This window comes from Echinops telfairi, unplaced genomic scaffold, assembly GCF_000313985.2.
Source record: "Echinops telfairi isolate 266 unplaced genomic scaffold, ASM31398v2 ScPeMD7_7424;HRSCAF=8462, whole genome shotgun sequence".
Taxonomy (NCBI): Eukaryota; Metazoa; Chordata; class Mammalia; order Afrosoricida; family Tenrecidae; genus Echinops; species Echinops telfairi.
The window spans coordinates 68618543-68642689 of NW_022111324.1; the positions used below are offsets into that span (position 1 = coordinate 68618543).

Genomic DNA, 24147 nt, shown 5'->3' on the forward strand with positions numbered 1-24147 from the left:
TTGCCTCCTCATACTTTGTTGTAGCACTATATCTTTAGTGATCTCTTCAGAAGGGCAAATATTGAGCAGGGCTATGACATAAGAATGAATTGTTCTTAAGTTATGGCTATGACTAAATTGCACTGAATTCTTATATTAGGACATAAGGACAAATATTTTATAAATAAAAGGGATATGGATGCTTCTTAAAATTGTGTTTTAGATTTAAAATGTTTCCCAAAGAACTTTTATTGGGGATTTTTTTTAATATGGTTAGACAGACTTACAGAAAAGTCTCAAAGTAGTATAAAGAATGCCCACTACATTTCCCAAATGTTTTCGTATTTACTGGTTTTTCCTTTATCCTTTGAGAGTAAGTTGTAGATATGATGCCCTTTACCCTTAAATACTTCATTGTGTATTTCTTAATGTGGACCAACCAAACCAAACTAGGTAATTGCCATTAGGTTGATCTTGACTCATGGCAAACCCAATTAGGATAGAGTAGAACTGCCCTTGTGGATTTCCAAGGTTATAAATATTTACAGAAGCAAAAAGTTCTCTCTAATATATATTCTTTTACATAGCAAGCAGAAATACCAAAATCAGAAAGTGAACATTGATTCCATGCTCATGTCTGAGGTGGTTAGTTTATTGTGTCATCCTGGCCAATAAACACATGTGGGGTTAATTGAAGGGCGGAGGGATAAATGGCTCAATGAGCCTCACCTTTCCAGTTTTCCGGTCTTTTGCTTTCTGATGATTGGACCAGGGTGCAGCTGCCTTAGCCACTTCCCTGCTTTAGCTGGCAAGACTCTCTTCCTGCAAGACATCCCTGAGGAGAAGCCACATGGACCTACCCCAATGCAGCCCTGAGTGCTGGAGCAGCCATGTGGAGACCCCTGCCAGCGCTGAGATACTTACACATTCACTGATTAAGTTTCTTCCTGCAGTCGGCATCATTGCGTCTGTTTTGTGAGATGGAGGAGGACTTTGTGGATTGGTGTCGGACATATGGGTTAATGTTGGACTTGTGGGCCTGGGCAGACTGGGATAGGATGTTTTCTTGATGCACACTTAACCTTTATATAAAACTCTCTCTTTAAAAAAACAAAAAACTCTCTCTTATACATGAGTTTCTGCGGATTTGTTTCTTTAAAGTATCCAGACTAACACAATGTCTGTCTATAGATGTTACTCAGCTTTCACTAATTGTCCCACTAGTATATGTTACAAGCACTAAAAAGTCCAGGACTAATCTAGGATCACATGATGAATAGAGTCGTCAGATCACTGTAGTCTACTCTTTGTCTTTTAAGACCTTGACATTTGTGATGGCACAGTAGTTTATTCTGTAAATTGTTCCTCGTTTTATGTTTGTGTTCTCAGTCCTCGTGACTAGATTCTGTTTATACCCTTTTTGTGTATGGGGGGGGGCATTAGAGAAATTATATTGCTCCTATTTTAGTGCTGCCATCAGCAAGCACATAATGTCTGTTTGTGCCATTGGGTCTGAACTTTGATCACATGCCTAGGTGGTTCTGCCAGTTTTCATTATTTTAAAGTCGTTCCTTCTGCTTTTCTGCTTGCTCTCCTCAGCCCAGGAAGGTCTTGTAACAAGATTCATCAGGTATTTCAAACGCTATTTGAAACACCATTTTCTCATTGTGGTAACAATTTCTTGCATGAAAATTAGCACATGAATGGTTCCAAGAAGGTGGAGGTTAAATATATTCCCAAAGTCTCACCTTTCCACACCGCTGAGCTTTCCATCCCTTCTGACGTCGACCACCCCCTTCTCTTAGTCTGCGCATGACATCCCAGGGTGCTCCAATGGCCACTCAGAGTGTACAACATAAAGAAAGGGGGTCACATCATGTGGGTGCTAGCAAGCCCCAGGTCAACATTCAGAGGTCTGGCTGGAGGATCCTCCTTAATCCCCAAGGCGGTGGCAGCTGGTGGAATCTGGTCCAAGAACGAGATGTGGGATCCAAAGGATGTGCTCCACCGGGGCTCTCCCTGGTCCTGAGGTCCCTTCTCCTGCTTCTCAGAGGACTCACTTTATACACAGCAGGATGGCCATTAGAATGCATCCTGCTCGCAGTTACTTACAGGGGAATCGTCCTCTGCCTTCTTATCCAAGCCCGTGCAGGGAAAGGTCGTTTGCTGGGAGTTAAACAGAGGCTTTGGCTAGAAGAGCCGCATTAAATAATTCACTGCCCCATGCTCATGAAACTTCCTCCGGTAGTTTACCACTCCTTGGATAAGCCCTGGTGCGGTAGGCAAGCACTCTGCTGCTAGCCAAGAGCTTTGCGCCCACCAGCTACTTCACAGGAAAAACCGAGGCAACTGGCATCTATAAAGATTACAGCCTAGGAACCCTAGGCCAGCGGTTCGCAACCTGTGGGTCGCGACCCCTTTGGGGGTCGAATGACCCTTTCACAGGGGTTGCCCGATTCAAACAGTAGCAAAATTACAGTTATGAGGTAGCAACGAAAATAATTTTATGGTTGGGGTCACCACCACATGAGGACCTGTATGAAAGGGTCACGGCATGAGGAAGGCTGAGAACCACTGCCCTGGGCTGTAATGTGTGGTAGCTGTGAGATCGAATTGAGCCAACGGTTTTGGTTTCTAACATTCCTTGTTTAACAACTTTTTAGTGTCATAAGTAATTTGTTATTTTAAGTGTGCACTTCAGTGACATGAATTAACGTTAGCAGCATCATTATCCATTTCCAAAATTTTACATGGCCTCAAATGGAAACTCAGTAGCCTTTCGGTGATAGCTCATTCTCTTCTCACCTATCCCATGGTGGTCCCTAATAAGTGTTTTCCTGTTCATATGCTTGCTTACCTTCAGTATTTCATATTAATGGAATCATGTAATATTTATCTCTTTTTCTGACAGGTTACACATGACATCATGTTTTTAAGGTGTATTCATATTGTAGAATCTATGAGAACTGTATTCCTTTTAGTGGCTGAATAATATGCCGTTTTATGTCTGTCCGTCCCACAATTTGTTTACTGCCCATCTGTTGATGGACATTTAGGTCCTTTCCTTCCACCTTGTAGCTATTGTGAAAACTGGACATTGGTGTGTACGTGAGTTCCTGCTCTCACGTCTTTTGTGTACATAGATAGCCTGGCTGCAGAATTACTGTGTTACATGGTAACTCTGTATTTGATATTTAGCGGATCCTCAAGTTGTTTCCGTAGTGGCAGCACCATTTTACATTCCCATCAGTGCTGCCTGAGTCTCCAGTTTTCCCACCTACTCATTACCACTTGCTGTTTTCAGCCATCCTAGAGAGTGCGAAGGTGAGAGCTCATTGTGACTTTGTTTTACATTTTCTTGATGACTTAGACATCTTTTCATGTGCTTATTGGCTTATTTATACATTTCTTTTGAGAAGCATCTATTCAAGTCCTTTGCCCATGTTTTGGTTGGTTTGTTGGCCATAGGTATGGTTGAGTTAAAGGAATCCTTTATGTGTCCTGGGTATTAAACCCTTGGTTAGATATTCCGTTCCCAAATATTAACTAGCACTCTTTAGGGTATCTCTTTATACTTGATGATTTTTGCCTGAAATAATTGTTACTTTTGTTGTTTGTCTAATGATGCTGTTGGACTGCAGATTGCAAGTCAGCAGTTCAAACTCACCAACTGTTCTGTGGGAGAATGATGAGGCTTTCTGCTTCCCTAAATATTTACAGCCTCACACACCCACGGAGGCAGTTCTCCACCCTGCAGGGTTCTCTGACTCGATGGCAGTGAGTTTGGTCTTGAGTTTGAGGTGTTTATCTGATGGGACCATTGGCTCAGATAATAGTGAACTGTTGAATGCTAATGTGTTCCCATCTTTGCTGCATCTAAGGCATTTGAGACTAAAGACCTTGGCACATTGTACACACCTTTGGACTGATTATTTAATTAAGAAAATCAAGTACATACAGACAGCAAAACTTCTTTGTTAAGCTTTGTCTAGGTTCAACGCTAAGCTGAATTGCTTGCTATATGTGTCACCTTGGATTATAATCTGTCCCCTTGCTAAATTCTACAAAAGCATTAGTCTGTTTTCTAGGAAAATTTAACTGGAGATACTGATATGTATTATGAATCAGTTCCTAACTTAAATAATAGTTACCCATTATTTGGGAGCTTATCCTCCCCAGATTTGTCCCCCTTTGTCTTGAATAATAAAGTAACATTGGGGATAATAATTCACATTAATGTATCTGTGCCATTGGTAATAGCATGACAATAAATAAATAGAATGCATATTTTTTTAATTTGAATGCTTTTTCTGTTTTAATTAACTTAAATCGCTGCATTAAAATTTTTTAATCTAACTTTTATTTTTGAGGCACTGACCCAAGAGCAGATCTGTACCTGGAAGGGAAAGACCAGCTTGGGGGCTGGTTTCAGTCTTCTTTGCTAACAAGTGTGGCAACAAGGAAAAGGGCGCCCTATAAGTAAGTCTGTTTTACCTTCGCTAGATCTGCCAGCTTACTTTTGTAGAGAACTTGCCAGGGTGTGAAACATTATGCTGAATAATACATAAATATTCCCAGTAATTAACTTACAGTCTTATCAGAGAAATAGGAATGAGAGTTTGAGATGAAATAATACAAAGAAGTGTGAGTTCACTGAACTAAAAGTCATGAAACCACATAATTCCTGTAAGATGTGTGATCAGCATTGACTATTGGAGAAATGTATGTAGAGCTAGAATTTGAAGTACATTAAGACTTGACCTGGAGGAATTTCAAGGACAGTCCAGGTTGAGCGGTTAGTCTGAGCTTAGGTGCCCTTAAGGTTATAGTATTCCCAAGTGACTAATGAGCAGAACATTTCTTTGGTGAATTTACAGAGCTAGGGGTCCCTATTTAGTTACAATTATTTGCTTTGTCTTCATAAATGTGTGGTAAGCATCCTCATGAGAAAGTTCTGAAATAACATGATTTGGGATATCTCTAGATGACAACCCTCCCTAGAACAATTTACATGCTCATATTTCTTGTGTGACATGATTTTTAAAACCAACAAATCAGCAGATACTATTTTTCTTTTTAAAAATTTTTCTCAAATTATATTTCTGAACATTATTTTGAGACAAAACCAGGCTTTTCTAACTATTTTTAATGATCAAAGCAGTATGTAATAGTGCTCTGCAATGAAGGCCGAACATGACAGTGGGCAAGAGAGAAGTGAAAAGGAAATAGAGGAAAGAACCAGGAGGCAAAGGACATTTATTGAGGCCTAAATACAGGCATGTGAATATGTATGTATGTATATATATATAATGAGAGGGGAATAGAAATATGTACTCATATCTACATGTTAAGAATTAAGGTTGCAGATAGACGTTGGGCCTTGACTCAAATACTCCCCTAACACAAGGACACCTTGTTCTAACCGGCATTCTGTGATGCTCACCTTCCCTACACGATCGCTAAAGACAAAATGGGTGCATAAGTAAATGTGAAGAAAACTGATGGTGCCAGCTATCAAAAGATACAGTGTTTGGGGTCTTAAAGGCTTGAAGCTAAACAAGTGGCTATCTAGCTTAGAAGCAACAAAGCCCACATGGAAGAAGCCCATCAGCCTGTGTGATCACCAGGTGTCCATGGGTTCAGGGATCAGGCATCCAAGACCCAGAACAAAACCATACCCAAGGTGAATGGGGTGGGGCATGGAGTGGAGACCCAGTGCCCATCATAGACAATTCAACATCCCCTCACAGAGGGTTCATAGGGAAGAGATGAGACAGGGTTCAGTATAGCACCGATGAAACACACAACTTTCCTCTAGTTCTTTGGTGCTTCCTTCACCCCACTATCATGACCTCAGTTCTGCCTTACAAATCAGATTAGACCAGAGCATGCACACGGCTACAGATAAGAGCCCACAACACAGGGAATCCAGGATAGATAAACCCCTCAGGGCCAACAATGAGAATAGAAAAACCAGGAGGATTAGAGGAGGGTGTGGGGAGAAAGGGGGAACCGATCACAAGGATTAACCTAGAACCCCCTTTCGGGGACAAATAATGGAAAGTGGGCAAGGGGCGACAGAGGACGATGTAAGACACAGAAAAAATAATCTATAATGTATCAAGGGCTCGTGAGGGAGGGCGGGTGGGGGAGGGAGGGAGGGAGAAGAAATGGGGAGCGGATATCGGGCTCAAGTGGGAAGATAATGCTTTGAAAATGATGATGGGGCATATGTGAAAATGTGCTTGACACACTGGAGGAATGTATGGATTGTGATAAGACATGTAAGAGCCCCAAATAAAAGTATTTAAAAAAATAGTGTTCAGCGAAAATTCGTTCAGTGAAGGGGACATCTTCAGGTTCTTTGTGTAGTGGAGCGCTTACTATTTAACCTTCCTGACATGTCATCTGCTGAGACTGACTTTCATGAAAAGCTTTCACATGTAATCTGTCAAGAAAAGTCCCATTTTGGGTTAAACCAAGATCGTTTAAATTTTTTCTTTTGTTAGTTGAGAGACTAGAGTTTATTAGTGTTACCATGGAAATGGGGAAGGGGCTGTTGCACTGAGCTTTGGTTTAGGGTAAAGGAAAATTCACATTGATTAGGGGTAGGGTTGCACAGTTGATTCATATAATTGCCTGTCCATCAGTTGCATACCTGGAAAAAGTTGGCATTGGCAAAAGATGCGTGACATAAAAAACAAGAATGGAAAGAACATCTGAGGCTCTTTCATATAACCAGACGATTGATTGGGTTTCGAGGTTTAGGCTCATTCATGGTTTCGGGACATCCCGGTTAAATAGCCTACTACCATGTGTTCTGTTGTACTTCCTCCTTCATTGTACTAGTGCTTGGGGTTTTAAAAGCTTGCAAGCAGCCATTCAAACTATAAGTCATCTTCAAAGAGATCGCTGTTGACAGTGGTTGCTTGTTTTCAGTGGTTAATTTGTCTTTTCAGGGCAGTGGTTGTTCACGGCTTTACCCTTGGAGAAAAGGGAGAGAAGATGTCCAAGTCTCTTGGGAATGTTATTAATCCTGACGTTGTCATCAATGGAGGACAAGTCGGTATTCTCTAAAAAGCCTTCTCATTTAAGGCGCTTAGTGTGCAGCCATTACCACAATAACACAGACACTCAGCAAGTTTTCAACCTGGACTCGTGAAGTCATAGGATTTTAATGGAAAAGGGACAGAGTGTGATAATGACTCAGGTCTGATTGTAGTGGGGTCCTGACCCATGCTGTTTCATTTTTAATATTCTGAACCTTAAAAGTTTATAAACTGTATTTACCTGTTAGGTCAAAACAGCATAAGAAAAAAAATGAAATTTTAGCATGAGAGTACACATTTCATGTTTATTTTCTTGGCAATAGATAAACTTTTATTTATTTTAAAACAAGTCTTTCCAAAGAAACAAAATCCAAGCCCACTGCCATCCACTTGATTCTGACTCATAGCAACTCTGTGTAAGGTTTCAGAGTCTGTAAAAATCTTCACGGGACTAGATAGCATCAACTTTCTTTCAAGGAGTGGCTGGTGGGTTTGAACCACTGACCTTGTGGCTGGCAGTCTAATGCTTACCCTACAGTGCCACCAGGGTCCCTTACTAAAAACCCACTGCTATTACATTGATTCCAACTCATAGTGACCCTATACATAGGGTTTCCGAGGCTGCAAAGCTTTATAGTAGGCAGACTCAAATTCCACAGAGACTTTGAGCCGCCACCATGCCAACCCTTCCCTGTCAGCACCACTAGGGCCCTTTAGCAACTTTTCAGTGGATACCAAACCTGGGCTGCGCTGCTTTGTTTTATTTTAGAGTAGCTTTTGTAAAAGAAATCAGATGTCTGTTCTTTTACTCCTTTATCTCTTTACTGCTCTCCTTGTGACTGGGTCCCTCCCCTCCACTGTCAGCTAGAAATCAGGTCACAATCACTGTGTGGTCGGCAACAGCTGTGATAGACGCACACAGACAACAGGGCAGAGGTCACATAGGCACATCTGGGCCTTGAACAGGATTGCAGCGGAGATAGACAGTCCTCTTTGCCAGTCTGCTGATTTCACATGCAGCCTGACTGCTGGCATCGTTAGGCTTTGTCTCATAATGCACGTACATTCTAAACTTCCATTTTGAGTTCACACATTGCCTAAAGCATTTTTTCAACTACTGGAATTGACAACTTTCTGTTGGTAATGGTTTTTTTTTTGTTTTTTTTCAACGACAAGGATCAAAGCAATGAACCACCTTATGGTGCTGATGTCCTTCGCTGGTGGGTAGCTGAGTCTAATGTCTTTACCGAAGTGACCATTGGTCCGTCTGCACTGAATGCTGCCAGAGATGATATTCACAAGGTCAGTCATTCTGGTGAATGAAGCATACCCACCACCCCACTGTGAAGCCAACAAAACCTGCTCACGTTTTGACACCGAAAAACTGAGTGGACATATGTTGTGAGCATTAACAATGCCCTGTGTTGACTGATTTAACAACAGGATAAGCCTTTGGGAAGTCTGATGAATTGTCTACGTTGTTGATTGCAGAAATGATCTGATATGTAAAACCCCCACCTAATTCGCAATCAAGGTTTTTTGGGTTTTTTTTTGGGGGGGGGGGCGTTTTAAAAGATGTATTAGAAATGAAAGCTGTTTTTTTTTTTTAAAGAAAAAGGTAATACATTTTTAAATGAAAAAAAAAAAAAAAGAAAGCACTGGTAGAATAAACTTAAATTTTATATGCTGCCTTGCACTTTGTATGTATTCATTGATCTGTCTCATTTATTCCATTTACCTTACCTTCACCTGGGAAGTTGGTGAAAATTGCATTATTCTCACCTGGACAAATGAATAAACAACCACAGAAGGAAAATTTCACCTAATCTATAAGATACCAGGAGAATTCACTCTAGGTGATTAGAATGAGTAGTTTGTCTTTTTCATTGAGTCTTACTGAAGAGAGACTTACTGGTACCGTACCCCATTCAGAACGGGAAATGAGTTGAGTGAACTTTAGTTAAAGAGTAGTACAACTTTTCAGCGAGAATACAAGACCTGACATTTTAAATTTATTGTATACTTTTCTTTTCTGTCAATATGAACAGCTTAGGAATACACTCCGCTTTCTTTTGGGAAATGTGTCTGGTTTCAACCCCAAAACAGATTGTGTTCCTGCTGCAGATATGTATGTCATAGACCAGTACATGCTACACTTACTGCAGGATTTTGCAAATAAGGTAAGTGTGAATTAATAAGTTACTAGAAATAAAACCACTACTATATGTTAGATACTTAGTTTCATGAGAGTGGAACAAACCTGCAGAAAGGCTAATAACATAGCAATGAGAAATGTTACCACTTGGCTAGGTTGTTGTAGACATAAGAGATTGAAGTGAAACATCTTTTTGGTAGGTTCTCAAAAGATCCGACAAACAGTGGAAACAGTAGGCTTGGGCTTTCCTTCTCTCAAGATCAGCTTTATCTAATTTTCCATGGGAAGAAGCAAAGTAGTTATCTTTCATTTATCAATCCCTGTGCCCCTTGTAATAATGCATAGAAATAAATGGATTGTGCATATTTCTGGGAAGATACTGGCTTATTTTAACATAAACACAAAGAATCCATGTTTGCTCAGAATTGAAACTGGGGCTTCCTTAGTATACACTTTAAGTCAGTGGAGCACACACCCCGTTCTGCCTCTGTGACCTTTCAGGCAGTAGGTGAGGAAGCATTCGTGGATTGTTTGCAACCCACACTCTGGAGTTTTAAAATGTGATCTCATCATTCAAAACCCGCTTGCTTTCTTTGATGAGGATTGTTTTGTAGTTGCTAGAGTAATCTTTTCCAAGTAGTCCAATTAGTGACCAGAAATTCCTTTAGAAGATCCTCAAGATTATCTGCCTTTGAAGCACCTTCCTACAAGAACTTAATTTGCTCATGATGGCTTGCATTTCAGTCTTATCTTGGCTTCCTAATGTATTTTGTCATTGTTCCTAGACCACTGAGGCATATAAACAATACGATTTTGGAAAAGTTGTTCGACTGTTACAAGCATTTTATGCTAGAGAACTCTCTAGCTTTTATTTCAGCATCATCAAAGATAGGTATGTACACTGAATAGTGAAATAATGATAACTTCTTGAGTATGGGCTATGTTCTTGGGATACTGGGGACACAGGGTGAGCCGGGTGGGCAGCACAGTGACCATATTATCAAGTTAGCTTTTAGACTCAAACTTGATTTTGAACTTTTGTCCTGCAGCTTACTAAGTATATGATTTGGGGAAACTTACCCAATAATCTCTTTTCTTCTATAAAAAAGGGATGATAATACCTACCTCATGTGGTTAGGAGACTTAAAAGAGATAATGTAAGTGATGTGCTTAATGCTCTGTCTGACAAGTTGCTCAAAAAGTAATAGCTACTAATCTGAGGTATCGAACATTGTACTTGCTACTAATCAGAGGTATCGAACATTGTACTTGCTCTCAGGAGTATACAAATATTGAAGAGCAAGAGCACAGGCAATTATTATGTGAATAACATCATATCACATTAGTAATAGCCTTTTAAATGAGGGCTTGTTGCTAAGTCTCCATTTATTGCTCCTGTGTACAAGTGATGGTGCTACCGTTCTACCGACCAGTGTCACGTCAGAAACCAGCCCTGAGCTGGGCCGGCCACCAAGGACTTCCACAGATGGAGTCTCACTCGACTCCTTCCCTTAAAGCACTGTGGGGATGAGCGTCACGGTTTAAATATCAAAAGCGAATGTGTTAATTATATTTTAACACGGTCGAGAGTCCAGGCAATAGCTGTCTGAATAACAGGATTGGATACAGCATAGACATTTTTCAGAGGCGTGTGGATAACTGGAGAGGGTAAAGTGAAATGGAAATAAGGTATCAAGATATTAATAACTGCTCAGTGGGTACAGGGTTTCCTTTTAGGGGTGAGAAAATGTCCTAGACTCATGATGATAGACGCATACAACACTGAATATACTAAATATTACTTTATTGTATGCCTTAACAGGGTTATTTTTATGTCTTACAAGTTTTGCCTCAGTGAAAAAATTTACATTAAAATAAATGTATGTATACATATGTGATAGGGTATTTTATTATCTAATTATAAGATATTGTTAATTATAAGGAGCCTGAGGCCGAGCCTGCTGTGGTGATCATAATACCCAGAGTGGGGTTGACTATTGACTAAGCTCTTCTTGTCCAGGCTTTACTGTGAAAACGAACATGATCCTAAACGTCGCTCCTGCCAAACTGCGTTAGCGGAGATCTTGGACGTGGTGGTGCGCTCTTTTGCTCCCATTCTGCCTCACTTGGCTGAAGAGGTCTTCCAACACCTCCCTTATGCTGACGGTGAGACATGTTTACTTCTCGAAATAAAGAAGAAATCCGCAAGAGGTACACCTTTAGTTGTATGTGCTTCAGAGACAGCCCCGTGTGTCTCAGCCATTGGGTAATCTCTGCACTTAATCGTAGAGGAGGCAGGCACCTTCCAGTTGGTCTCCCCACTGTGTCCACACCTTTCTGCAGCGTATTAGCAGCTTTATAATATGGAGAAATCACATGCTCTTAAAAAGTTTCTTCTAAGTATTCAGAAATATAGTTTAGGTTTTATGTAAACCAAGAATAGTGACTTTTTGTAGCTTTTTATGTCATTTTTCGACTCCCCTACGTGGATTAAGCTTATAGAAAATTAGGAGCTGTAGACGTTTAGAAAGAAAATGAGAGCAAGATCATTCATAATCTTACTTCTCACGACAACTCATATTGGGATTGTTCTGTTTTTACTTCTTCCATGTATTTTCTCCATTTGAGATGTTACCAAAAAAAACCCCACTGCCATCGAGTCAGTGCCGACGCATAGCATCCCTCTGGACAGGTAGAGCTGTTGTCGTCAAGACTGCGACTGTCACAGGACTAGAAAGCCAGCTAGGGGGCTGGTGGGTTTGAACTGCCTGTCCTGCAGATTGCAGCCCAGCATGTACCCGCTGCACCACGAGGGCCTCTTAGGAGATTTTACATTTTGTTGCTGTTGTTTAAATGTAACATAATTGTATCTTAATGTTGACGTAAATATTTATGGTAAACGTTTTTAGTGGTTCCATAATATTTCTACAATAAATAATAACTCTTCATATTCTAATAGTAAATGTCTAAAGGTCGAGAGTTCTACATATAGTTTAGGATGCATGTGAATCCTTTTAAATTTCTGTTTCCCCCAGAACCAAAGAGTGTTTTCCGTACTGGGTGGATGAACATCAGTTCCATTTGGAAGAAGCCTGGCCTGGAGGAGGCAGTGGAGAGCGCATGTGCAATGAGAGACTCATTTCTTGGAAGCATCCCTGGCAAAAATGCAGCAGAGTACCAGGTTGTCATAGTGATAGAGCCGGGACTGCTTTTTGAGATCATGGAGGTAGGCAGCAAGATAAACTTTTTGAAATGGCATTCAGTATCTCACGGACTCTCCTGAAATTTGTGATATTTTAAAACTTTTATTTTGAAAATTAGAGTTTTTGTCTTCTGGTTCTGAAACTGTCCCCCTGGTTCATGACAGGATTTTGTTGAACAGGAAACTCCCAGACCTATCTAGAAGGCAGGTGCCATCAATCTGAGACAGTGGTGTTAGAGTACAGCTTCATGAGTTTCCCTCCCACTAAGGGTCTGCTCTGAGAATTTTCTATCCAGTCCGAATCAGATTCAAAAGGAATCTAAAAATAAGATTTTCATCTTTGCCTCAGGAGATCTACAGAAACTCATTTGCTTCAGAAAATTGTCACGTGTCTCACAAATATTCAAATTATTTTTATTTCTAAAAGGACCTTAAAGCTTTATTGACTACATTGACTTTAACATGACTCAAGATTTAGTTGTAATTCTTTTTTTTTAAATCATTTTATTGGGGGCTCATACAACTCTTATCACAATCAATACATACATCAGTTGTATAAGGCACATGTGTACATCGTTACCCTCATCATTCTCAAAACATTTGCTCTCCACTTAAGCCCCTGGAATCAGCTCATTTTCCCCCCTCCCTCCCCGCTCACCCTCCCTCATGAACCCTTGATAATTTATAAATTATTATTTTGTCATCTTACACTGTCCGACGTCTCCCTTCACTCACTTCTCTGTTGCCTGTCCCCCAGGAAGGAGGTTATATGTAGATCCTTGTAATTGGTTCCCCCTTTCCAACCCACCCTCCCATCACCTCCCAAGTATTGCCACTCTCACCACTGGTCCTGAAGGGATCATCCACCCTGGATTCCCTGTGTTTCCAGTTCCTATCTGTACCAGTGTACATCCTCTGGTCTGGCCAGATTTGTAAGGTAGAACTGGGATCATGATAGTGGGTGGGGAGGAAGCATTTAGCAACTAGAGGAAAGTTAATATGTTTCATCGTTGCTACACGATTTAGTCGTAATTCTGAAGAAGAGAACTAGAATGACTACTTTGTTAAAAAAAAAGTTTTATTAGTATCATTAAAAACAAAAAACCACCCAAACCCACTGCTATGGCATTGACTTAAGACTCCTCTGAAAAAACCCCACCAAACTCGCTGCCATTGAGCCACTTCCAACTCATAGTGACCCTATAGGATGGAGGAGGTGGGTTTCTGAAGGAGTAGATCCTTATCTTTCTCCTGTGGGATGGCTGATGGCTTTAACTGTGGACCTTGTGGCCTAGCATGCCACCTTTTACCCCACCAGAGCTCTTTAGCTAGTGACCCACTCTGTAGGGTATCTGAAATGGTGAGCGCCTCAGTTTTCTCCTGAGGAGTGGCTGGTGTGTTTGAACTGCAAACGTTGCAGTTAGCACCCCAGCACCTAATCTGCAGTGCTAAAAATTCGCCACCACATTTCGGTTGATAAACGTCTGAGTTTTATTACTGTACTTTTAAGTTACCAGAGAAATTAAGCAAAGTACGTTTCCAAAGGCCAAATACTTATTCTCTCTACCCATAGTTTCTCTCTCACCTTGCATAAATGTAGGACATTTGCTACAATTGATGAATCAATACTGATCCATTACTGTTAAAGCCCATAGTTTGTGTTGTACAGTTCTGTGGGTTGTGACAATTATAAAAGGTCAGGTATCTGACATTATAGTATCCTGCACACTAGCTTAACTGCCCTAAAAAAATCCCATGTTCCACCTCTTCATCTTTTGCCCCCCATCCAGCTTTTAGAACTACTGATCTTTTTGTCTGTGATTTTGCTTCCAAAAATGACATATAATTGGACCCATAGTTTGTATTCTTTTCAACCTAGCTTTTTTCACGTAAAATATGTTTAAGAATTCCTAAACTATGCCTTTTCATGATATCACTGAATAAATAATACTTTACTATATAGATATACAAGAATTTGTTTATTGGCATTCCGATTTTTGATAATTATGAACTATTACAAACATTCACGGGCAGATTTTGTGTGGACCGCTAAGTTTTCAGTTCACTTGGGTGAATGTGATTCTGTAGTTTTATAAAAAATCTGTCTTTCAGAGTAGCTGTATTATTTTGCATTCTCATTAGCATTCTCATCAGGGAAAAGATGAAATCGCATGTTCTTCTAAAGATTAAAAGCCCCAAAAACCCAGAGGGGCAATTTTACTCTGACCTGTAGACCTGCTGTGAGTTGGAATATACGCGATGGCAGTGAGGTTTTATTTTTTGGAATAGTGTATGTGTGGTGGTGAATCCATTGGTTTTCATTTGAAGTTCCCTGAAGACAAGTGGTGCTGCGCATCTTCCCTGTGCCTACTTGTACAGGCAGCTCTTCCCCAGGGGGTGTCAGTTCAGACCTTTGGCCATTCTTTAAGAGGCCTCTTTGTTTCTTGATGAGTTTTAGGAGTTGATATGTTTAGATAGGAGTCTGTGATCAGGGACAGTCTATTATTTTTCCCAGTCTGTGTCTTGCCTTTTCACTCTGAACAGTGAAGTCCAACTCACTGCTTTTTCTTTGCTGTATTGTATTTACTGTTCATCTAAAAACTCTAAGCCCAAGGTCACCTAACTTAGTACCTGTTGTATTCAGTTTCATAGTTTTGCGTTTAGGTCTATGACCCATTTTAAATTAACTTTGTAAAAGATGTATGGTCTGTGCCTAGGTGAGTTTTATATTGCATGTGACTTCCCAGTTCCTTTAGCAGTATTTTTGGAAAACTGCCCTTTCTCCATTTAATACTGTATCAGTATACTCCATTATCTTTTGACTCCCTTTTACTGTGAACTTTTCGAAGTCCTCTCGTCTTTGTGTGGCTTTCCATTTGGGCTTTCTGTTTTGTTCCATGTATCTATTTGTCCAATTTTTCCAGTACCACACTCTCCATCACTCTAGCTTTATAGTGAGTCTTGAAGTCTGTGGTGTCAGTCCTCTTATTGTTGATCTCGCATCTCTATTCCGTGGCTATTTGAAGCAGACATCAATAAAGTAACTTGCTGGAATTTTCTTTGAGATTCTGTTGAATTTGAAGATCAAATTGGAAATAACGACATTTTAATGAGTCTTGAAACCCATGGAAATAAGAGTATCTCTAAAAAGGTCATTGATTTCTTTCACTTGTTTTGTGGTTTCCCTAAGATTGGTCCTATATATATTATGTAGTAAGTATATAAACAAATATTTCAGAGTTACTTGATGGGCAGTACATTTAAGTTTTCTTGGCTCTTAGAGTGGTTGCTTTGGATGTCTGTATAAATGTTGTGTTTTCAATATCAAATTCTAATTGTTGATTGCTTTGGTATACAGGAAAGAATTGGTTTTAATATACAAGGGGACTTTAAAAGCTTGTGGAAAATGGAATTAAAAGATAATAGAATTGGAATTTTTCCATAAACTTTTTGAAGCCTCCTCATTCTTAATCTTTTTACTAACTTTGCTATATTTGTTTATTAGTTCCAGGTGTTTTTAAATAGTTCTTCGATATTTTCCAAGGAGACAATCCTATATTTTTTGAAAAAAGACGGGAGTTTTTCCTTTTCAATATGTATGCTTTTCACTGCCTTTCTTGTGTTATTGCATTAGCTTAGACTTTCAGTAGTGTTTAATGAGTGCTGGAAGTTTCTCTAGTGATCACAGTATATATTTACAATTCATTTAAGTCTAGGCAGCATAATTACCTTAAACTTTCCTGATTCCTTTCCCCTTCCTTTATTACATTGGTGTTTTACATTTCACTTATCCATAAACCATTATCACTCATACATTACAGTTTTCACAAATTATTAAACATTTAAGAAAACTAAAGCTATTTTACTTTCATTTATTCCTTCAAATGCTCCTTTCTATATGTAAATCCATTCTTCTGACTTATGAAAATTTTCTTTCCTCTGAAGTGTTTCAATATTTCTTGCAAGGCAAGACTTCTGTTGATAAATTCCCTGAGATTGTTTGCCTGAAAATATTTCTCTTTTGAAAGATAATTTCTCTAAAGAATTTTAGGCTGGTAACTTTTGTTTTAACTTTAAATATTTCATTCCACCATGTTCAGTTGATTGTAAAAGCAATCTATCTGTTTAAAGTATTATCGAGCATCTAAATTCACTGTACTTGTGAAGGGTTCTGTGTTTTGTTTTCCTGGTTGCCACGATTGGTCCACATTGCTAATCACAGATCTGTGTTTACATGGCATCTCAATTCCTCTTCTGCGGGTGTTGAGGCTAATAGACTGGGCTTGAACTCCAACTCCAACACTTAGCGGTTAAGAAACTTGGGGAAGTTTCCTCATTTGTAACACGAATACAATAAACACTGTGTGTGCTTTTTATAAAGGAGCCCTGGTGGTGTAGTGGATAGGAGTTGGGTTAATAACCACAGGTCAACAGTTCGAAGTTGCTCCCTGTAGGAAAAGGCTTTCTACTCCTGTAAAGAGCTTCAGTCTTGGAAACTCCCAGGGGAAGTTCTAGTCTGTCCTATAGGGTCACAATGAATTGGAATAAACTTGATGCCAGTGTGTGTGTGTTTGGCATGCATCTAGCAAAGTGCCTACAAAACAGCATTTCAATAGTACTGTTGATTGGAAATTTTAAAATAAAATTTCCCTTTAGTAAGAAATGAGTAAGACCCAAGAGTTTCCTCACAAAGAATTTTACATTATTTTTATAACTTGTTAGTTTATCCCTGATAATTTTCACCTGCTTACCACCAGATGCTCCAAGCTGAAGAGACTTCTAGCACCTCGCAGTTGAATGAATTACTGATGGCTTCACAGACAACCTTACTCTCTCAGGAGCCAATAGAGATAACTGCAGATGCAATCGAACTTACAGGAACATTCCTAATCAATTTAGAAGGTAAGGAGGTTGTGAGAGTAACAAATGGTAATTATAGGTCATCTTGAACCTGATTATCGAGTTCCTTTCGCAAGTGTGTCTTTAATTCAGTTTTGTATTTGTTGGAACACTGGTATTGTTCAAGTTACGGTTTGTATCTAGTGTCAGTTAGTTACAATGTTTGCCTTAGTATGTATGTCATAGTGAACCTCTCTTGGCATAAAGATTATTAAAGAAACACTTCTAGATACAGTAAAACATCTTCAATATAGCAATTTTTTATTTATATTGCTAGGCAGGAAACAGAGTACCTTGTGCCTTGAATTTTTAATATAACAGGTTCTATGGGATAAGTTTTTAACTCCTGGTATTTTGACGATCGTAATGGCAACAGCCTGCATGAGTGGGTGCTTGAAATACACCTTTCTGTGCAAATAATGTACAGTGGGACCAAGTTTCGAAGCTGGCTTTCAAAAGCTCTACCCTGGGATCTTAAGAACAGAGCTAGGGAGAGGAGGAGTTTTTTCCCTCGGTTTGAATCAATAACCCTTAATCCACATCAGTTTGATTCACTTCTGGTAGTGCTCAGCCTGGCCAACTTTCCTCGGTATGGACTCGAATTGGTCCCCTGTAGACCACAGTAATAAAAATCATTTATGGAGCCTTCCTTACTAGTAAGGAGTTAATGGTTTTGCATGAGGCTATGGATGACAGTGGATGCCCCAGACCCATTTTCAGGGTCCCCACATGGATTTAGCCTCCATAGGTCAGGAATGTGAGTAGCCTTGCTATTGGAGGACAATAAAGTCAATTGTGCCAGATGTAGTAGTCAGGTTAAAATGTAATACTTTATAATTTGATCTCCCTTTTGACCCATTTGTTTGTTTTTACTATTTGCTGCTTTCTTTTTGATTGAGGTTTTGTTTTGTCTAGTCATTTTTTAAAAATCATTTTATTGGGGGCTCATAAAATTCTTATCACAATCCATACATACATCAGTTGTGTAAAGCACATATGTGTATTTGTTGCCCTCATCATTCTCAAAACATTTGCTCTCCACATAAGCTCTTGGCATCAGCTCATTTTGCCCCCTCCCTCCCGGCTCCCTCCTTTTATGAACCCCTCATAATTTATAAATTATTTTGTCATATACATTGTCCAACATCTCCCTTCACCCACTTTTCTGTTGTCTGTCCCCCAGGGAGGAGGTCACTATAGATCCTTGCAATTGGTTCCCCCATTCTAGCCCACCCTTCCTATACCCTCCCGATATCGCCACGCACACTACTGGTCCTGAAGGGATCATCTGTCCTGGATTCCCTGTTTCTGGTTCCTATCTGTACCAGTGTACATCCTCCGGTCAAGCCAGATTTGTAAGGTAGACTTGGGATCATGATAGTGGGTGGGGAGGAAGCATTTAGGAACTAGAGGAAAGTTGTTTCATCATTGCACTGACTTGACTCTTCTCCCTGCGACCCTTCTGTAAGGTGATATCCAATTGCTTACAGATGGGCTTTGGCACTCCCCCTCATTCACAATGATATGATTTTTTGTTCTTTGATGCCTTTGGCACCCTGTGATCACACAGGCTGGTGTGCTTCCATGTGGGCTTAGTTGCTTATCAGCTAGATGGCTGCTTGTTTACCTTCAAGTCTTTAAGACCCTAGACGCTGTTATCTTTTGATAGCTGGGCTCCATCAGGTTTCTTCACATTTGCTTATGCACCTTTGTCTTCAGTGATTGTGTCGGGAAGGTGAGCATCATGGAATGCCAGTGTAATAGAACAAAGTATTCTTGCATTGAGGGAGTACTTGAGTGGAGGCCCAATGTCCATCTGCTACCTTAATACTAACTCTATACATATATGCACATAGATCTATTTCCCCATCCTCATATATTTACATGTGGACATCTTTATTTAGACCTCTATAAATGCCCTTTGCCTCCTAGCTATTTCCTCTATTTCCTTTTACGTTCCTCTTGTCCCACTATCATGCTGAGGGATATGGGGGAGCTAACAATGGGCAATGAACACGAGGAAAATCTTTTGAAATTGTGGTGATAACTGCACAACTCTTTAATGGTTTGATATGTCAAGAAAATGATTTTTTTAAAGGGCGTGGGTAAAGACGACATTCTATTATACTCATTCCAGCAGTGATACTACACAATGAAGTATTTTGTGGATAGTTCTGTTTTTATTTAAAGGGAATCAGTTCCCACTGATGTAAACAGAAGCTGAGATAACAGATAAACAGAAAAGCAGGGAGATATTTTGGGAACTGCAAAGTTGTATTCAGGACCAGCAGGAAGTGGGAGACAGGTTTATAGGGGTCACTTTGCGCTTGGCAGCATTCAGCATGGATTTGGTTCAACTTGTTTTTTCAAACTGCTAATATACATGTTTTGCCTAAAGATAGAAAACAATTTACTTTCCTGATTATATTTTATCTGAGATCTAATAGTGCGGAAAGTTTGATGGGGACACGTGTTCATCCATTTGTTTTTGTCCATCAGGTGAGAGCTGGGCACCTGCTCTCTGCCCAAGCAGACTTAACGTCACAGACCTCAGTTCCTCACCTCCGTTCATTTGTCTCAGAAAAAGCCCTTATCAACTCTTCATTCTATTTTCCCATGAACTTTTGAAGTACCTTTTAACCTATGTAATAAGCAGCTAAGTACCTAACAGGCTTTACCAAGGCAGGAAGGAGAGAGAGCGGAGACAGGCGCACCTGCTATGCCATTCAAGAATAATGAGAGGTACTGGTTAAATGGCCTTTCTGAATGCTCTGCATGCACTTTCTTTCATAGGTGGTGATATTCGGGAAGAGTCCTCATACAAAGTAATTGTCATGCCAAGTACTAAAGAAAAATGCCCTCGTTGTTGGAAGTATACAGCGGAGTCTTCAGATACACTCTGCCCTCGATGTGCAGAGGTTGTTGGTGGAAAGTAGGACCTCACTTTTGTGTTAATTCTGAGCAAGACCCGACAATATGACTAGGAGTTTGGATTGCTTACAGTACTGGAAGGAAACACAAGATTTAGTCGTGTGGAAGAGCAAATGATGGAAGATGAAGGTCAAAATCAAAATTACCAAGCAGTTCCTGTAGCTAGAGAAGGAATAATGGTGTGTGAATATATTTATGTGGAAATAATAAACATGTACACACATATACATATATAACCCCGTCCATATACTAGGTTTCCTCAGAATATAGACAGCCTTCAAATAAAGCTGAGCAGAAATGTTTTCTTATTTTATAAAACTTTTTGACACAGTATGTCCACAAATAAAGGCATGCTGGAAAACTACTAATCGTGTAGAAATTGTGGGATCGCGTGAAAGTGTCAGTTTGATGGGAAATGACAGCTTTGTTTCCCTAAGAGATGATGAGTCACTTCATTCTGCCTTAGTAGCAAACTTCAACGCTGTCAGGTTTTTTTTAGGTTGGATTGGAAAGAAAAAAAGTATGACCAAACTTGTTATATCACAGGGAGAAAAAGCCTTGAATGATTGAATTTATGAATGTTAGGAAAACAGTTATGAAAGCTGCAAATTTATTTCAGTAATTTACATAAATTCACAATAGACAGAAAATAGCAGTATATACAGAATTTCACTACTTACAGTAAGTACATTACAGAAGTTAGAGCATCATATAAACAGTTCAGGATTGGATTGAAATCTTTTTAAGGATGGTAAGTTCTAGTCAGCAGAAATCTAGCATTCGAAACCCAACAGACCCATTCTATCGGGTTACGAGGGCATTCCCTCTTGCTGTGATGTACTTTGAAAGTATTTCTGATGCACGATTTTGACCACAGCAACTTCTATGTGACGACTATAAACATACTCAATATTAGCTTAGTGTTATGAAGTCTGGCTTTTGTGTTATCTGAAATTGGAATAGCTCTTTTGTTTTTATAAAATGAAGCAATATCATTGTTGACTGACAGTGTTTATTTTGTCTGGAGATGAATTTTCCTAATAAAAGTAAAATGCTTTTTCTTTTTTTACTTTGTAGACATATGAGGCATTTAGGCTTGCTTCTGTATATCCCCTTATCTACAATTCATCTTGCCCCTCTAGCTGTACACAGCTTGCAGTGAAGGAGTTAGGATTATCTGAATATTTGTTTTCCTTCAACATTATAGAGAGTTAATTTGACAAGGCATAGAATGCATCCTCATCCTTAATGCTAAGAAAGGTATGTGTATGGTGCTGGGAGTATATCTAGAAAACTCCTGGGTATTGATTTCCCAATAACTGCAGTAAGTGCAACACACCCTTTATTTAAGCAACCGCCTGCTTTACAGAAGACCTAATCATTTTGCACTGACGGCTCCTTGTTACAGAATGCACACACAGGTATTTCTTTCTTTTTTTTTTTTTTGTCTTCCCATTAGATTTTAAAAGCCCTGATGGAACAGTAAAACATTTTGATTTTTCTCAACCATACACCTCAGAATTCAATTTTAGAATTACAACTCAACTAGAAAGAGACTCAGTGATTTGTGTCATGCTTCTATGAGCTATATTATATATTCTCAAGTGTTCTCAGATTTTAATATGTCATAAGAACAAATTTAACAGTTTTATTATCTCAAATGCTTATTAGGTACCCTCAAAGAGTGATGATGGAAACAAGGGATATATTTTTAAAACACCCATACTTCTAAGTTTCTAAACTCATACTACTTGAACAATATTTAGAAAAGTCACAGGAAGCACTAATTTATGAGGATGCATATAGCAAGTGACTATATAAACTGTAGATACACTTACAAGAACTCATAGAAATGTGTCTGAGGGGAGGGGCTGGGGAAGCAGAATGAAGCAGAGGCAGAGAGGTGGACTAACTTCAGGCCCTTTCAGTGCTGCTACTGGTCAGAATGCACGCCCCAGACACACACAAACCCTAACCTACACATCCTTAAGATAGCTTACCAATTTATCTCTAAGCATTGTGAATTTGATAGTTACTTAATAAGTTTTAGCAAGGCTAGGGTCCTACTTGGATGTTATCTTACAGTTAAAAAAAAAAAAAATCACATCGGAATACCCCCAAACACCTACATGTTTTCTTTGTGTCCCTGAAGGGCATAGTTAAATTAACTTGGTACAATTGTTAGAACAGGCTTCTTACGTGAAGGAACCACTAACTTCTTCCGATGCCACAATGACAGCAGGAATTGCACATTCCAAAAGCGTACCATAATAAACACTCGGTATTTGTAGAGCTCAAAGCACTTTTTACAGAGTTTTGGTTAATTAGTTTGAATCAACAAATATTTATTCAGCACTTGGACTGCTCTAGGCACTATAGGGCACAAAAAATTGGTTGTATTTTGTCCTCTCAACTCAGCTGTGAGGTAAGTTTGCTAAAGCAGTAATATTACTATTAAGCATCTTCTGTACTGTTCCCAAGAACACATAACATTTCTAAATCCCAGAGCAGACATTTCTAAACAATTGTAGGAAAAATAAAGTTGGACGAGATTTTTTGCATTTTGGTCGCCTTTTTACACAAGTTTTACAAGATAATACATTTTTACAATTACCTGATATGGGTACAACTTTGAACCTTGGCAAAAAGCAACTCTCATTAGAATGAATTTTGCTCTGTTGGTCCTGTATCTCACATTCTCAATTTTGGCAAGTCCAACAGGTGTAGGGTTCTACCTAGTGTCCTTGGTAAAGGGTGATGATCCTGAATCCACTCTTCCTCCTCAAGCAAGGCCACGTGTGACCTCTGGGAAAGGAAGCTGTCGGCATCTAAAACTCCCAGGCAGCCGCCGCCCAGCCCAGCCCAGGATGGAGCATGATGAAAGAGGTTTCTCAGCACTTAAAGGAGAGCGGGCTGTTTCTCCAGCTTTACTCATGGAGACTGTACATGAACACATGTAGTATATTTAATTACAGTAACATTTTGAGTATGAAATATATAATCTTAGACCATAATCTGTAAATTATCATCAATTTTAGATATAGCAAAGTTTTACAATAAAGCTACTTGAGTGTCTGAATTAGAAATAAACAGTAAAACACATGTATTGGTAATTTTGGTAAAACTGATATTTGTGTTACTTTATCTCAGTATTATCCAAAGGAGTAGAATTTAGCCAGGATTGCACTTTTTAAAAGCAATACACATTTTTATTTTATAAAACACAACAAAAAAACATACTCCTTCTGTAAACTTCCAGATCTTACTCTGTAAAATAACCATGCACTAATCCATATTATAATCACAAAATTCTAAGACTTATCTTCGTTATTCTTCACCCAGTGGGTGTCATGAAGAAAGAACAGATATGGCTTCCACAGCTTCAATAAGGTGTAAGGCTAGACTATACTGGCCATGGTTTTCTGGCAAGAGCTCAATTACTTTATTTACTAGTTTAGCTGTTGTTGTAATTGGCATTGAAGTGTTTTGAAGACCATGGGGGTCCTGAAAAATGAGACACAAAAATAACCCATCAGAAAAATAAAAGTAATTGTTAGATATTTTCCAAGAAAACTAGTTTTCTTTGAAATTATGTAAGTTAAACTTTAAATTTCCTAACTATTATTAAATATGCAATTATGGAAACCCCCAATAACCAGACTTCGCTCCTCCTCTTAAACTTACCATTGCTTTTAGCCAAGTGCAGAGAGTAGGTGGAAGTCTGGCAAGCAACTCCATCCCCTCTTTTGTCTGAGAATGAAAGAGCAGGTAAGCCAGCCTCTGCCCTGTCACCACCAGCAGCTGAGAGGCCAGGACTTCTTTGTCATGAACCTGGAGCATGGCCTGAGGATATGAACATGGAGAGATACAGTCAGGGTTCGGTTTATTTTACGGAAGGATTGCCAGTGAAGACGTTCTAGTGCATCTTTGAG

The 24147-nt window shown here is 39.3% G+C and overlaps 2 protein-coding genes across 2 annotated transcripts in view; one reads left to right on the top strand and one right to left on the bottom strand.

Moving 5' to 3' along the window:
- Nucleotides 1-21280, top strand: part of IARS2 (isoleucyl-tRNA synthetase 2, mitochondrial) — a 55069-nt gene extending 33789 nt beyond the window's left edge. The window contains exons 15-23 of the mRNA XM_004699907.2: nucleotides 4350-4458; nucleotides 6939-7041; nucleotides 8205-8330; nucleotides 9077-9208; nucleotides 9969-10075; nucleotides 11204-11349; nucleotides 12219-12409; nucleotides 17143-17287; nucleotides 20078-21280. Of these exons, the coding sequence (XP_004699964.1) occupies nucleotides 4350-4458; nucleotides 6939-7041; nucleotides 8205-8330; nucleotides 9077-9208; nucleotides 9969-10075; nucleotides 11204-11349; nucleotides 12219-12409; nucleotides 17143-17287; nucleotides 20078-20220 (1202 nt within the window). The 3' untranslated portion in view covers nucleotides 20221-21280. The remainder of the gene's footprint in view (nucleotides 1-4349; nucleotides 4459-6938; nucleotides 7042-8204; nucleotides 8331-9076; nucleotides 9209-9968; nucleotides 10076-11203; nucleotides 11350-12218; nucleotides 12410-17142; nucleotides 17288-20077) is intronic.
- Nucleotides 20797-24147, bottom strand: part of RAB3GAP2 (RAB3 GTPase activating non-catalytic protein subunit 2) — a 118887-nt gene continuing 115536 nt past the window's right edge. The window contains exons 34-35 of the mRNA XM_004699908.3: nucleotides 23900-24058; nucleotides 20797-23719 (exon numbers count right to left, since the gene is read on the bottom strand). Coding sequence (XP_004699965.1) covers nucleotides 23564-23719; nucleotides 23900-24058 — 315 coding nt within the window. The 3' untranslated portion in view covers nucleotides 20797-23563. The remainder of the gene's footprint in view (nucleotides 23720-23899; nucleotides 24059-24147) is intronic.